The sequence below is a fragment of the Geotrypetes seraphini genome, chromosome 6 (genome assembly GCF_902459505.1).
Source record: "Geotrypetes seraphini chromosome 6, aGeoSer1.1, whole genome shotgun sequence".
In the NCBI taxonomy this organism is placed as follows: Eukaryota; Metazoa; Chordata; class Amphibia; order Gymnophiona; family Dermophiidae; genus Geotrypetes; species Geotrypetes seraphini.
The window spans coordinates 36802564-36817970 of record NC_047089.1 but is presented as its reverse complement, the minus strand read 5'-3'; the positions used below and the strand labels follow the sequence as shown (position 1 = coordinate 36817970).

The window sequence follows — 15407 nt, the reverse complement described above, 5'->3', positions numbered from 1 at the left end:
CCCTGGAAGATTGTAAACTAAATGAGAGACAGAAAAATAAAATCCTATTCGCTAATACGATGCAGTAATTTATATATTTCCTTTTCTAATCTCTGCAGCAAGTGAGTTACTGTTTAAATGAGCTTCTATTATCATAGGTGCCAGTTCGGAAAACATCCTCATTACTTTTGCAAGTACCGCAATTTATTATTCACTGTTAATTTGTTCATTTGCAGACGCTTGCAAGGGAACAAGCTGGGATATTAGAGAAGACACTCTAATTTTTCTGACATAGCAGGTGGTACTACACCTATCTGCTATGGAAGACTGAAAAAAGGGAGCTTTGAACACTTTCTCAGATGTGTAATCATGCAGGTCTCATTTGTTTGTTATCAATCACAAATTGTTTTGGGTGTTTGTGGCAGTTGATTCACTGTCTACAGTATTCAGTTTACATATCATAATTACCCTAATGGAATACAGAGTTCTAATAGCTGGACTGGCTCTGGAAAAGTTAGAGCCTCTGTAAGCTGTGATACCTTTATACGAGGGGCCACTGAAAAGTTCTCAGCCCAACCATGGGGGAGGGGGAGCAGGGAGAGAGATATCAGGCCATGAGGAGGAGAGAGGGGGAGAGAGAGCGATCCGACCATGGGGGGAAGAGAGGGTAGGAGTACAGGAAGATTTGCTGGAAGAAAGAGGTGCAGATGGGGGAGGGTGTTAGAGTGATGTTTGAAAGGGCCAGAATTTGGATATAGGGATGGAACAAATAAGCGATATGATGACAGAGGATGGAAGGAGAGAAAGGGTGAGCATGGAGTGGTGGGGAGAGGAAGGGGAAAGAAGAGAGAAGGGAAGAGAGGGTACTCATAAAAGGGAATGGAAAGGAAAGGAAGGGGACAGACATGATGGTGCCCATGAATAGCAGGGGAGAGAGGAGATGGAAACTAGACAGATTTGAAAAGGATGAACAAAAGTTGATCGTGAAAGATGGATATAGAGCAAGAATAGGAGGAAAAAAAAAGAGAGTAAATAGACAGAGCACATGGAAGCAAAACCAGACATGCGGAACAAGATGATTAGAAACATAAAATCAACAGACAACGCAGGTAAGATTATTTTATTTTTACTAAAGGGAGGGGGGGGGGGGGGGAAATGGGATTTGATATAGTGCCTTTCTATGTGACAATTGCATTGAAATGTGTCAGTTTTAAGAATTTATGTCTGCTGTATATATATTGAGCTGTACAGGAGGAAATGTGAGGGAGCATTTTATGCAATTAATCACACGATTAAACAATTTTAATCGATGTACAGCCCTAATATTTGCACATGTAGTCAATGTAGCCCATGTAAAAGCTGCTAGTTACACATGCAGATGCCTTGACTCTTTCCTGCAGTGCATAGCTTCAAAAGCACATTATAAAACTAGTGAAATTGGGTATTCTGTCTATTACATCTTTGTGTTTGATTAAGTAATATATAGCTCAATTGTTACACAACAAGAGATAACATAACATAACATAAGAACTGCCATCTCCGGATCAGACCTTCGGTCCATCAAGTCCGGCGATCCGCACACGCGGAGGCCCTGCCAGGTGTACACCTGGCGTAATTTATAGTCCACCATATCTTTATATGCCTCTCTTAAGGAGATATGCGAATAGTTTGCTCTTGAAGCCTAGGACGGTCGATTCCGCAATAATCTCCTCTGGGAGGGCATTCCAGGTGTCAACCACTCTCTGAGTGAAGCAGAACTTCCTGACATTAGTCCTGAACCTGTCCCCCCTTAGCTTCATTACATGTCCTCTAGTCCGTGTCAAATTGGACAGTGTAAATAATCTTCTCTGCTCTATTTTGTCGATTCCTTTCAGTATTTTGAAGGTCTCGATCATATCCCCACGCAGTCTCCTTTTCTCAAGGGAGAACAATCCTAGTGTTATAAGTCTATCCTCATATTCCAGTCTCTCCATACCCTTCACCAGTTTTGTTGCTCGTCTCTGCACCCTCTCCAGCAGTTTTATATCCTTCTTTAGGTAGGGAGACCAATGTTGGACGCAGTATTCCAAGTGTGGTCTGACCATTGCCCTATAAAGCGGCATTATAACTTTCTCCGATCTACTCGAGATTCCTTTCTTTATCATGCCCAACATTCTATTTGCCTTCTTTGCCGCTGCTGCGCATTGTGCCGACGGCTTCAGGGTCCTATCTATCAGTACACCCAGGTCCTTTTCTTGTTCACTCTTCCCCAGAGTTGCACCTGACATTGTATACTCGTATTCCTTATTCTTATTGCCTAAATGCATTACCTTGCATTTCTCCACATTGAACTTCATCTGCCATTTCTCCGCCCATGTTTCTAACCGACACAAGTAGCTCTGGAGTTTCTCTCTATCCTCCTGCGATCTGATCGCCCGGCATAGTTTTGTATCGTCTGCAAACTTGATGATCTCACTGGATGTTCCTTCCTCCAGGTCATTGATATAAATATTAAAAAGGATCGGCCCAAGTACCGAGCCCTGGGGTACACCACTAGTCACTTTCTCCCAGTCGGAGAACTTCCCATTTATGCCCACTCTCTGCTTTCGGTTTTCCAGCCATTTGCCTATCCATCTTTGTATATCTCCCTCTATGCTATGGCTTTGTAGTTTCCTGAGAAGTCTTTCGTGTGGAACTTTGTCGAACGCTTTCTGGAAGTCCAAGTATATTATGTCCACAGGCTTCCCACTATCAATTTGCTCGTTCACGGTCTCAAAAAATTGGAGTAAATTCGTCAAACATGATTTCCCTTTCCTGAATCCATGTTGACTGGGTTTCATCAAGTCGTGTGCGTCCAAGTGCCGGACTATGCTATCCTTGATCAGTGCTTCAACCATCTTGCCGGGGACCGACGTAAGACTCACAGGCCTATAGTTGCCCGGTTCCCCTCTCGATCCTTTTTTGAAAATTGGCATGACATTCGCTATCCTCCAGTCGTCCGGTATCTGTCCAGTTCTGATTGTCAGGTTTGCAAGTTTTTGCAATAACTCTCCGATTTCAACCTTCAATTCCTTTAAGACTCTCGGGTGAATTCCATCCGGTCCAGGGGATTTGTCACTTTTAAGTTTGTCGATCTGATAGTATATCTGGTCTAAGTCCACTTCAACTGTGGTGAGGCTGTCTTCTATTTCTCCTGGAAACACTTTCTCCGCTTCAGGTATTGTTGAGGTGTCTTCCTTCGTAAAGACAGACGCAAAGAAGGAATTTAGTTTGTCTGCGATTTGTTTATCTTCCTTGATGTACCCTTTTCTTCCCTGGTCGTCCAGGGGTCCCACTGCCTCTTTTGCAGGTTTTTTCCCTTTCACGTATCTAAAGAAGGGCTTGAAGTTTTTGGCCTCCTGGGCTATTTTTTCCTCATAATCCTGTTTGGCATCCCTCACCGCCTTGTGACATTTCTTCTGATCATCTTTATATTTGTTCCAGGCTTCGGTTGTCTTTATGCATTTCCATTTTTTGAAAGAGTCCTTCTTTTCTTTTATGGCTTCCTTCACCTGTATGGTAAGCCATGCCGGTTCTCTTTTGCTCTTTGTTCTCTGATCTTTGGAAATCCTCGGAATGTAGAGATCTTGTGCTTCTGTGATAGTATTTTTCAGTAGGGACCATGCCTGATCTACCGTTTCAAGTTTGTCCACCATCTTCTCTAGTCGTTTTTCTACCATGGCCCTCATGCGATCGTATTTACCCTTTTTAAAGTTTAAGGTGGTGGTTAAGGTTTTGGCATGTTTCCCTTTCCCGATGTCAAGTTTAAAGTTGATTACATTGTGATCACTCGTTCCCAGTGGAACCACGACTTCCACTTCTGTTATCGGTCCCGTGAGGCCATTAAGGACCAAGTCCAAGGTGGCGTTGCCTCTTGTCGGCTCTTTTACCATTTGTTCCAGGAAGCAATCCCCTAGCACCTCCAGGAACTTGGCCTCCTTGCCGCAGTTGGAGGTTGTTAGTTTCCAGTCTATCCCTGGGAAATTGAAGTCTCCCAATATAATTACATTGCCCGTCTTGCATTCTTGTTTGATTTCCTCCATCATTTCTGAGTCAGTTTCCTCCGCCTGTCCTGGGGGATGATAGTAAAGGCCAATTTTCGTATCTGCGCCATATTGACCAGGAATTTTGATCCAGAGTGACTCAAGCTTCTCTTTCATTTCTGTTGTAACCATTTCAACAGAATCTATTCCCTCCTTAACATATAGAGCAATACCTCCACCTTTCTGCCCTACTCGATCTCTTCTATACAGTTTGTATCCCTGTAGTACTGTGTCCCATTTGTTTTCTTCATTCCACCATGTTTCTGTTATGCCAATGATATCCAATATGTCATGTCTCGCTATTGTCTCTAGTTCCCCCATTTTGTTACCTAGACTTCTAGCATTTGTATACATACATCTAAGTTCCCTTTGTGTTACCTTTTTGGACCTTCTACTCTTGGCCGTCCCTATAGTTTCAATTACGGTATCCTTTACTGCTCCTGTGTTATCACCCTTGTTTGCTGTGTGGTCGTCCTCTCCTGTGTCTGAGTTGTCCCTTCCTGCTTTTTCTCCCTTATTGGCTGTGAGGTCGTCTTCTCTTGTGTAGGAGTAGTAGTCCTTGGCTTCTTCGCCGGGGCATCCTGCTATCCGTGCCATCGACCGGTGGTCGACTGTCGGCTTTCCCCTATCTTTCAGTTTAAAGCCTTCTCGATTGCCTTCTTCATGTTGCCTGCCAAAACTCGTGCTCCTTCCTTGTTGAGGTGTAGTCCATCCCTTCTGTAGTACTTGCTTTTTCCCCAGAACGCCGTCCAGTTGCGCACGAAGTCGAAGCCTTCTTCTTCGCACCATCGTCTCATCCAGGCGTTGATTACTTGTATAATAGATAACACAGTCTCTATGTGTATGCCATTGGTACATCCCAGTTCTAGCTCCTGGAAGCAATTGGCCCACTAGGTCATAATTGAAAACCTTAATTGGCTAATATATAAAATATAACATTACCATCTTCTGAGTTGTCTATGTTCTATTAACCAAAAAATGGACAGCCAGAAAATTTTCATTTCATATCATTTCAATTCTTAGGGCTCCTTTTACTAAGCTGCGTTAGGTCTTTAACACGCGGAATAGTGTGCGCTATAATGCCACGCACGTTAGACGCTAACGGCAGCATTGAGCTGGCATTAGTTCTAACTGTGTAGCGCAGGGTTAGCACACACTAATCTGCCGCGTGCGTTAAAAAAGCTAGCGTACTTTAGTAAAAGGAGCCCTTAATATTTGGAATAATTTACCAGTACAAGTTGAGTTAGTTTTTTGGGTATCGTATCAAACTATTTGATGCTGCTTAAATTTTATTTTGGATGTATAGATGTGTATTTTTGATCTTGCCACAGAATGTGTATGGCTTCTTTTGATGTAAATCTTGAACTATTTGGTATTAGTAGCGCAATTCATAAATTATGGATTAGATTAGATAAGAGGGAGAACATAAGAATTGCTGTTGCTGGGTCAGACCAGTGGTCCATCCTGCCCAGTAGAGAATGACACGGTGACAAAATTCATCACCGTTCCCGTCCCGCGGATAACCGCGGGAAATAATCCCATGTCATTTTTTTTGTATCTATCTCAACCTCAGTCCTTCTACACCAGCATTCTTCAAAGCAAAGCTTGCGGGTCATTGGCTATATGTGAGCCAAGGATAATGAAGCCATTGTGACATCACTGATGTGATTGGTTCTTAGGCACTGGTGGAATGAGGCATTATGACATCACAATATCTGCTCTGGATACCAGAGACTGTCATTCTCAACCTCAGTCCTTCTACACCAGCATTCTTCAAAGCAAAGCTTGCGGGTCAGTGGTTGTGGCCATTCATACTCTGATTCTTCCCTCTCTCCTTAAAGAATGACATGAAGATGGTTTCCCGCGGTTATCCATGGGGACGGGAACAGTGATGAATTTTGTCCCCGTGTCATTCTCTACTGCCCAGCAGTCCGAATAAAAAAAATTAAAGGCAATTGTTAAATTACCTGATAACTGGAACTAATCTAGCGAAATGCAACATATGTACTCGTACATTGCCTGTTAGATAGTTTGTCCATGCACAATGCTGTGCTTGGCCTTTAGTTGTGTGGCAGCTAGGAGGTCAGAAACATAGACACTCCGTTGCAAGATTGCACCATCGAAGAACAATGTGCAGTAGTGAGATTTTGGGCACAGAGAACGAAACCTGTGGATATTCACCATCAGATATTGGCTCAGTATGGACATAGCGCCCTGAATCAATAAAAGGTTTGTGAGTGGGTTTATAAAGCGGGAAGAACAGGTGGGGAGGTTGTGACCCAGTTCCTGAGATCGTATGAAGAAGATTTGAGTATTCTGGAAAAAAAATTGTCACCACTGACGACACACGTATATCACTGTGACTCAGAGAACAAAAGACAAAGCATGATGGAGTAAAGGAAGCGGTGCTCACCTGGCTTTGGGAGGAGCCGAAAAACATCTTCTCTGCAGGAATGCAGAAGCTAGTTGAATGATACAACAAATGCATCATCTTGCATGGGTTCTGTGTGGAAAAGTGATATGTTCAGTTGCTCACAGTTACTGCTATTAAAGAAATTCAATGTATTTTGACTTGACTTTTTAACTCATATCATTTCCAGGAATGCTCATTTTCTTTTTGCTTGGTCAGACTTTTTTCAAGGGGGCAAAGTCATTGAACGCACACTCTTTTGAAAAAGGGTGCACTTTGTGCAAACAAGGTGCACTCTGAAACAGTGCCCACTAATCACGCACGTGCAGGGATTTGCACGTGCTCAATCGTTTGTTCATGTGCATGGGGTGCCCTGTGCAAATACTGTGTGCTCTTTTAACCCTTTCAGGACCATAAGGATCGTAGGCCAATTTTTGTGGTTTTGACGACATTTTTATGGTAAAAAGGGCTTGCAGATACCAAAAAATTGATTTTTTTTGTGAAATATCATTATTTTTATTTAAAAAAATCACACTTCTGGCTTATGGACAGTGTGGCAAGTGAATCTTCTCGTCAATCTAGCAACGACGCTAATGAATGAATGTCGGAACCAGTTTGTTTACATAAAGGCAGTATCATATGGAATCCGTACATATCAAATTTAGAACTGTAGACTATCCCAATCAAAATGTATAGGATTTTAAAGTTATGGGACAAATATGTCCCTTGGTCCTGAAAGGGTTAAAAGAATGTGTGCCATTATCAGCAAATGATAAAACATCCATTGGATTTTTCTGCTTATTTTTGTTTGATAACAACATGCAATAACATATCATATCATCACAAATGAATGCCCATTCCTATTAAACAACCTCATGTGTAGGTACCATTCTTGTTTTATTCATTGTAGCTTATAGTAGGGGCTTATCTAATATACCTGGGGCAGTTGGGGATTAAGTGACTTGCCCAGGGTCACAGGGAGCAGCGTGGGATTTGACCCCATAACCTCAGGCTGCTGAGGCTGTAGCTCTTACCACGGCGCAACACCCTCCCACTTTCTATGTTCAAGGTGGCAAGGGCTCATGCGTTAACCGCTTACGAATCAATGTCAGCAAGTAGCTCCACTAACTGAGTAGCATAGAGCAGTGGTCCACTAGGCCAATCGGGTTTTCAGGCTATCCCTAATGAATATGCATGAGAGAGATTTACATATAATGGAGGCATGCAAAACTGCTCCATGCATATTCATTAGGGCTAGCTTGAAAACCCGATTGGCCTGGTGGTCCTCCAGGACAGAGTTGGGAACCACTGGCATAGAGCACATTTACTCTCCACTCTCAGACACGCCCCCAGTGCTAAAAAAATTAAAATCTGTTTTTAAGCATGTGAGTAGTGCATGCTGATCCCCAAACTACCCTGGGGCCCCATGATTTGTCCTGCGGGAGTGCTTTTCAACCTGCGGTAAGCACGTGTTAGTTCTTACTGCATCTTAGTAAAAGGACCCTTGTATTTCTTTCTGTCTTATACTTGTGAGCAATGTCTAAGTGATCAAACTATCAAGTTAACTCCTGTTTTCCTTATGATAATTTGCCCTTACTCTGAGTCTCCTGTTTGATGATCTTCCATAATCAACAAGATGGCAGTATTTTATTTACTTTCTTCTAATTAAGTTCAGATGTGTAATTATCTAAGTCACTGATATTTTGTTGACATGCTTGTGATTGTACCTAATGAATTGACTTGTATCATTATCCTAATGATGCACATGACTCGTTTGATTGCTACAGGTGGAAACAATAGGAGATGCATACTGTGTTGCAGCGGGGTTGCACCGAAAGAGCCTCAGTCATGCTAAACCCATTGCCCTCATGGCCATAAAGATGATTGAACTTTCAGGAGAAGTACTCACTCCTGATGGACAACCTATTAAGGTAACCTTTTTTTTTTAAATTCTTTATTCATTTTAATAACAAAGTGCATACAAAAATACAACAATTGGCACCAAATAACAGCACTTATTACTAACAATAATAATATAAACATCTTTTCTCCCCCCACCCCATCCCTCTCTCCCAATCCGGATATGTGTAAAACTCAGTAAAATGGAAGGCTTGGACTATTGATTGGTGGATACAAAATCTGCTAAAGGGCCCCAAATCTTATTAAAATTTTTACCATAACCCTTTATTTCTGAATTGATGCATTCGTATCGATAACATAAGCACAGGGATTCAGTCTATCGCAATTCTTCAATTCTTCCTGTTTTTTTTGTGATCATTTGTACAGCAATCCCAGTCATTACTAGAAGTAATTTATTCTCAGCTGCAGAAATTAGGGACTTGGGTTGTAGTATAGTTCCAAAGAGAACCACATTGTAAGCCATGGACATGGAGGTACCCAATATCCTGTTAATTGTAACCCAGATCGACTTCCAGAAACCTAATATTAAGGGGCAAAAGTATAACATGTGATCCCGCATTTTAAAGTTATGTTTTCACGCTTTCGAGCCATCTTGATTCAGTTCTGTGGTTCTTACCACAGAGCAACATTCAATATATACTGTATATGATATTTTGAAGAGTACATGTATTAATTTGCCTTCCTCAGTCACCTGCACAAGTAGCAGATACAAAGAATGCTGGTACTTCTTTCGTACATAATTTATGCTGCCAAATTTTCAAAGAAAAATACTTGGATTGTTTTGTTTAAAAATTGGCCATCAACCACATGCAGTAAAAGCACTTGCTTGTTTTGGATCTGGAAAGTCTACTGAAAATTGCCTTTATAACGGTGCAACAGCAATGTATGAAAGAGTTATTTCATTCTGCAAGTAGCTAATTGTCGTAGACTAGACCCTTGAAGGCTATTAATATGAGTATTCTAAAAAGTTTCTTTCATAGAACTGTCCGATCCTTGAAAATGTACCAGACCATTAACAGAAATGCATGTTTAAACTGGTGGATAACACACATTATTAATCTATTTTAATGAAACTGTTAAAGTGGGACTTAAGTCCCAATGTATAAAACTTACTAGACTGATGGGTGTACAACATTAGCTCTGCCCTGGCACTGAAAGAATAGAAGAGTAAAAGGGGGAGAGGTGGTGGGAGAAAGAGGGTGAGGATTAGGAAGGGATGATAATGAGAGGAAAGTGTGGATTGGATGATGAGCAGTTGTTAGGGAAAGTGGAAGGTAGGAATGAGAAGCATGAGTTGATTGGTGAAGATGGAAGAGATTGGTGACTGACTGTGAGGGGAACTTTGGCAGGCTGAACAGCATTTTTGCTGAAAGGTTGGATGTGTGGGAAGTGGGGGGTTGCAAGGGGCTTGAATTTTGGGTAGGTGGAGTGTTGGGGGGGGGAGTTCCCAATAGAATTTGGTCGTTGTGCCGAATTTGAGGATATTGTGTCCAGTGCAGCTGGGGGTGTGAGTTAATGTGAAGTTGGGAGGAGATAAGGTGTCACCATGAGTTGGATGTGTGCCCTGATGATACTGTGGGTCATGCTATGGTTTAAAGTGGCAAGCGGTTGCCAAGAAATATGAGCTAGTTTCGTCACCCAATAGCTCATGGAGGTTTGGGACAGCTGCACTGGGAGTTGAGTAATAATAATGAAGTAACCCCTCCTTTTAAAACTGTAGCACAGTTTTTGCACTGGCCACAGGGTTAAAAGCTCTGACCCTCATAGAATTCCTACGAGCGTCGGAGCAGTTACCGTTGTGGCCAGTGCTAAAAACCTCGCTATGGTTTTGTAAAAGGGGGTGGGGATAAGTTTTGAGTTGTTGACTATGTTAAAGATATTGTGGGGAAATAATGCTGCAGCCAAACATTTATTCCACAAGTTAAGTGTAATATTGTGTTATTTGGAGTGCGAGAGTTATGGTTGGAAAGAGGAGGTACCAGAGTGCGAATGCTAATGTTATGATATATACAGTAGATCAGAATTGACATGACTGTATTAAAGAGAGTTGTAGCACATATAAGTAAAAGTAGTGCCAAAGGATGTATATATAATTTTACTGAGTTCTAAATTAATTTTTAATTTGATTTCCATCTAGTAGACTTCAGATTCCACTGCCGTATTTTCTAGCACAAAAGAGTAAAACTGGTGCCAAAAACAATACAAAAATAAACACTAAACATATTTTAAACATACACATTTAGAACCTGGCATGGCCACGTTTCGGCTTACACCTCCTTTAGAGGTAAAATACAATATATAAAGCCAATAAATTATTCCCTCCCTCCCCCCTTTTACAAAACCGTGCCAGCGTTATTAGCACCGGCTGCGTTGGTGACAGCTCTCACGCTTATAGAATTCCTATGAGCGTCGGAGCTGTTACCGCTGTGGCCAATGTTATAAACCGTAGTACAGTTTAGTAAAAGGGTGGTGGTGGCTGGTATATAAAAACAAAAAGGGGACCAGTTAGTTTATAACTAACTAAAAACGTTTAATTTCATGACTACCGTGTTTCCCTCAAAATAAGACCTAGCATGATTTTAGGGTTAGGTCTTAATATAAGCCCTACCCCCGAAAATAAGCCCTAGTGGCCGGCAGCAGCACTTCACCCCACCCCCCCTTCCGCTGACCCTTCCATCTCTCCCTCCCATCCGAATCCCAACCGTGAGACTGAAATACCTGCTAAGAAATGGCAGCACAGGCGTTCTGTGCCACGTTGCTGATGACATCATCAGTGATGCGGCAGAGGAATGCCCGGGCATGAGAAGACTGAGATGCAGCCTGTGCTGCTGACGCTGCTGTTAGTTACCAGGCATTTCGGTCTCACAGTTGGGGTTTGGATGGGAGGGAGAGATGAAAGGGTCAGCTGGGGTGGGGGGTGCACAGCATGTGATGGCGGGGGAGGATGGGTCTTATGCCTTCTTGGTAGAATGATAGGCAGTCTAGCCCAACACTGGAAGCCCGAAAGAGGAGCATGTAGGCATACATAGTTGTTTTCTGAGAAAGATCAGGTGACGAGTAGGAGATCTGATGAAGGATAATAGAAGGATGCTGCATGGGGGGCTGGATGGGAGGAAGGGAGGGATAGAAACTTCAAGGGTTCTGCTGCACAAGGAATGAGAGTGATAGAAGCTGCAAGGGTTCTGCTGCACAAGGGGATGGGAGAGAAGGATAGAAAGATACTGCACAAGGGGATGGGTGAGAGGGGAGGAAAGATGCTGCACATGTGGGGGAGAGAAAGGAAATAGTAAGAATTGGGGTGAAGAGGAGGAAGGGAGAGATGATCATTGTACATGAAAAAAAATGACCTACCCCCAAAATAAGACCTAGTTCCTTTTTTGGGCCCAAAATTAATATAATACAGTATGCCTTAAAAGGAATCATTCTGCCTCAGTTTAGCCTCATATTTAAAAATCCCTTAGTGTTGATCCTTTTTAAAATCTTAAAAAATATAATAAATAGAAATAATGTTAACTTTTCTCAAACAAAATCAGAGTGTGCTCGAATAAAAAAAATAATAAATGACCTTCTCTTCATTTGACTTGGCTCATCAAAGATCACCATTGTGTGAACAAGCAGAATTTGAAAAATGACCATATAGACCACCTAAATAACCCCCCTTTTACAAAAGCGTAGCATGGTTTTTCGCAGCAGCGCAGCAGTAACAGCTGCAATGCTCATAGAATTCCTAATAGCATCAGAGCTGTTACCACTGCGGCCGACGCTAAAAACCAATTTCACGGTTTGGTAAAAAAGGGGTAATTTATTAACCATTATTTCCATATCATTATAAATTAACAAAGGTAAATTAACATCAAGATTATTAATGTTTTTGTAGTTATACTAAAATAAACTTGCTAGAATAAAAAGCTGTAAGCAAAAAATAATTTATAGCCAGAAAACTATTTCTGCTATTATTGTCAATACTGATCAAAACATCCTTATTCCCAAGAGCACAGTAAACTCCAAATATTAATAAAAAATAATGCTGTTCAGAAGATTCTCATAAAAAGAAATAAATCATTCACCCACTCCTTACACATAGAACCATTATGTACATCTCTCACCAGGGACTCATAGTCAGCAAAACACTTATTGCAATACTGCACACTCTGAATAGCACTGTGGAACCATTAAGCTTCAAAATGAGTGTTTAGATTGGAAAAAGAAGATTCAAAGTTCAATAAAGCTATTAAAATTCAACTTTAAATAGGGTTACGGATTTTAGTTGACTAAAATCCGGACCCATAGTCCCGCCCACAGGCCCACCCCACCCCATTAGGCCAACAGTACGCCCCCCCTCAAGCCCTGCATGCACATATGCCCTCCCAATGCGGTCCCACCCCAAAATACCCCTGTGTAAAAATCTAAAACGCATGGGAAGCACAATCATGACTCCTGAGCGCATGCCACTAGAACTGATTTTAAGCAGTGATAAAGACATATTAGCGCTTACCACTAGTTACCATAGTATAAGGGCCCCAAAATAAGATTATAACCATGTGTCGATATTTTGGAAATCCACAATATAACAACTGGGTGAAATTCAAACAAAGAAAGTTCCCAAAGAGTTGTGAACTGACAAAAACGAAAAAGGAAACAAAAACCAAAATGAAAACGCCTTTAAACCTCGAAGGTGCTCAGAACCAATATATGGTAAGAAAGTGACCAAACCGGGGCAACAACCCCTGTAAGGACTTTCAAAGAGTCTATCATTGCACCATCCTCAAACGGTAGAAAGGTATTTAAATTTTGGTGAATATCTTTTTATACTTTTTTTCTTCTTTTTTCTATTAAATGTCCATTTAAAATGTCCAATGCTTAAGTGAAAACTATGATCCTCAAAGTAGGCAAAACTTAACTGTGAGTGTTTAGGAAGCCAACTTGCTACATCAGGTACAGGTGGGTCCTAACGCGTTTCGCCGACAGGCTTCTTCAGAGAACCCCCATGCTGGATAGAACATCAAGTTCAACAACTTCCTGAATCTTCACTTCTAAACCGATTGCATTTCCTGTTGATATTTTGGAAATTACATGGAGAAGGCAGCCGGATACTGAAGTTTTTTTTCAGCAAAATGTGTTTACCCACATTACCCACCCCCCCCCCCCTTTTTTTTTTTTTTTTTACAAAGCTGTGCTAGCAGCTGCCGTGCAGCAAAAGCCCTCAAAGCTCTTTAAATCTCTATGGGCTTCAGGACAGTTACTGCAGGGATAGTCATTGTAAAAGTGTGTTTGTGTGTGTGTGAGGGGACGCTTTGATTATTCATGTCAACATTTTCCTGCAACTTTGCAAGACCTGCATGCATGGCAATTAACTTAGACATCCTTTGAGTAAACTAAAATTGTGCAGCACAGGAGACATTCAATTGCCAAATTAGCATGTGTTAATCTGAGTGCTAAAAACATTTTGTAGGTTTTTTTGGATGAAGTATGTGAGGGGGATGAAGAATGGACATTTCTGTGATAGGTAGAAAATATTAACACGCGCTAAACACACACTAAGCGCTAACGCGTGCATGTTATTCTATGGCAGAGGTAGGGAACTCCGGTCCTCGAGAGCCATATTCCAGTCGGGTTTTCAGAATTTCCCCAATGACTATGCATTGAAAGCAGTGCATGCAAATAGATCTCATGCATAGTCATTGGGGAAATCCTGAAAACCCGACTGGAATATAGCTCTCGAGGACCGGAGTTCCCTACCCCTGTCCTATGGACACGTTAGCGTTTAGCGCAGGCGTTGATTTAGCATGTGCTAAACGTGTGCTAAAATGCTTAGCACACCTTAGTAAAAAAGGGGGGGGGGGGTAAGTGTATAGCCCTCGATGGAGACTGCCCTAACTTTTGGGGATGGGCTGAGAACTTTTCAGTGGCTCCTCGTATTTTATAACATTAGCGCATGGTCATTAATACAAAAATGGAAAATCAGCCATTACACTGCTGCAGTAAAAATGGCTTTAGCGCACAGGAAAAATCCACAAACGAGGCCAGTTTACGCCACAGCTTAGTAAAAGGACCTTTTAGTGCAGTCTCGTTATTTCATTTCATTTCAGTTTATATTTTGAAAAATCTCCACTGTTATGTAAACAAAAACCATATTGATGAATTATGAGTTTTGCCTGTGGTAAAATTGGACTAGAAAAAAAAAACCTGTTTGTAGGGATTAAATTCTTACTGTACATCAGCATTTTCATTTCACTGCTGTTAAATTGAAAATCCTAGATATGATTTTAATTGGGAGAAAATATTGATATTTGATTAAAACTCCACTGCAGATCTGTTACAACACTGTATTCTGTTTGGCTGTGTTCCCTGGTTTATTCTAAGACTGAGCACTATGGCAACAGAATATTAATTGTAATTTCTACTGTACTGCAGAATTTTATTAACTATATCCAGGTTGGAGAATACAGAATTCCTTGTGGGTTGTGGTACCTTGTACTGGATCAAAAAAGAACAATCAGATATTATGATACATACATTTTTAGGGGTGTGCTGGACTTCCTCTGGTGGCTCCATCCCCTCTGCTTCTTCCTGGTGCCTCTTCCGTCAGGTTGCCGTACTGAAATTACATTAGAGAGGTGTGGAACCATAGCTCTGCATACAGTGACTTCCGCTGGTGGCTCCACCCCCCTCACACAACTTCCTCTCTCGGAGTGGGTGGAGCCATCAGAAGAAGTTGCAGTACACAGAGCTAGAGTCCTGCTCATCTGTATTGTAATTTCAGTAGGGCAGCCTGAATGCTAAAGCACCAGGAAGAAAGAGAGGGGATGGAGTCGCCAGAAGAAGTAACCAGATCAGCTGCTGACAGAGGAGGCACCAAGAGAAAAGAAAGATGCTACAAAGTGGTGGATGGGTAGGGGAGAGAGAGGGGGCAATAATCATGGGAGGGTGAGTGAGAGAGAAGCTTGCGGTTGTGGCTGGGGAGCCTTAGCCTCCTCAAGCCTCTTATACGGGGTGCTTATGTACAAGCCAGTTGCTAGTATCCCTTAAATGGCTAA

At 41.8% G+C, this 15407-nt stretch overlaps 1 protein-coding gene across 1 annotated transcript in view; it reads left to right on the top strand.

Annotated features, from left to right (window-relative positions):
• Positions 1-15407, top strand: part of GUCY1A2 (guanylate cyclase 1 soluble subunit alpha 2) — a 359928-nt gene that overhangs the window by 226456 nt on the left and 118065 nt on the right. Inside the window, exon 6 of the mRNA XM_033950369.1 lies at positions 8238-8381. Coding sequence (XP_033806260.1) covers positions 8238-8381 — 144 coding nt within the window. The remainder of the gene's footprint in view (positions 1-8237; positions 8382-15407) is intronic.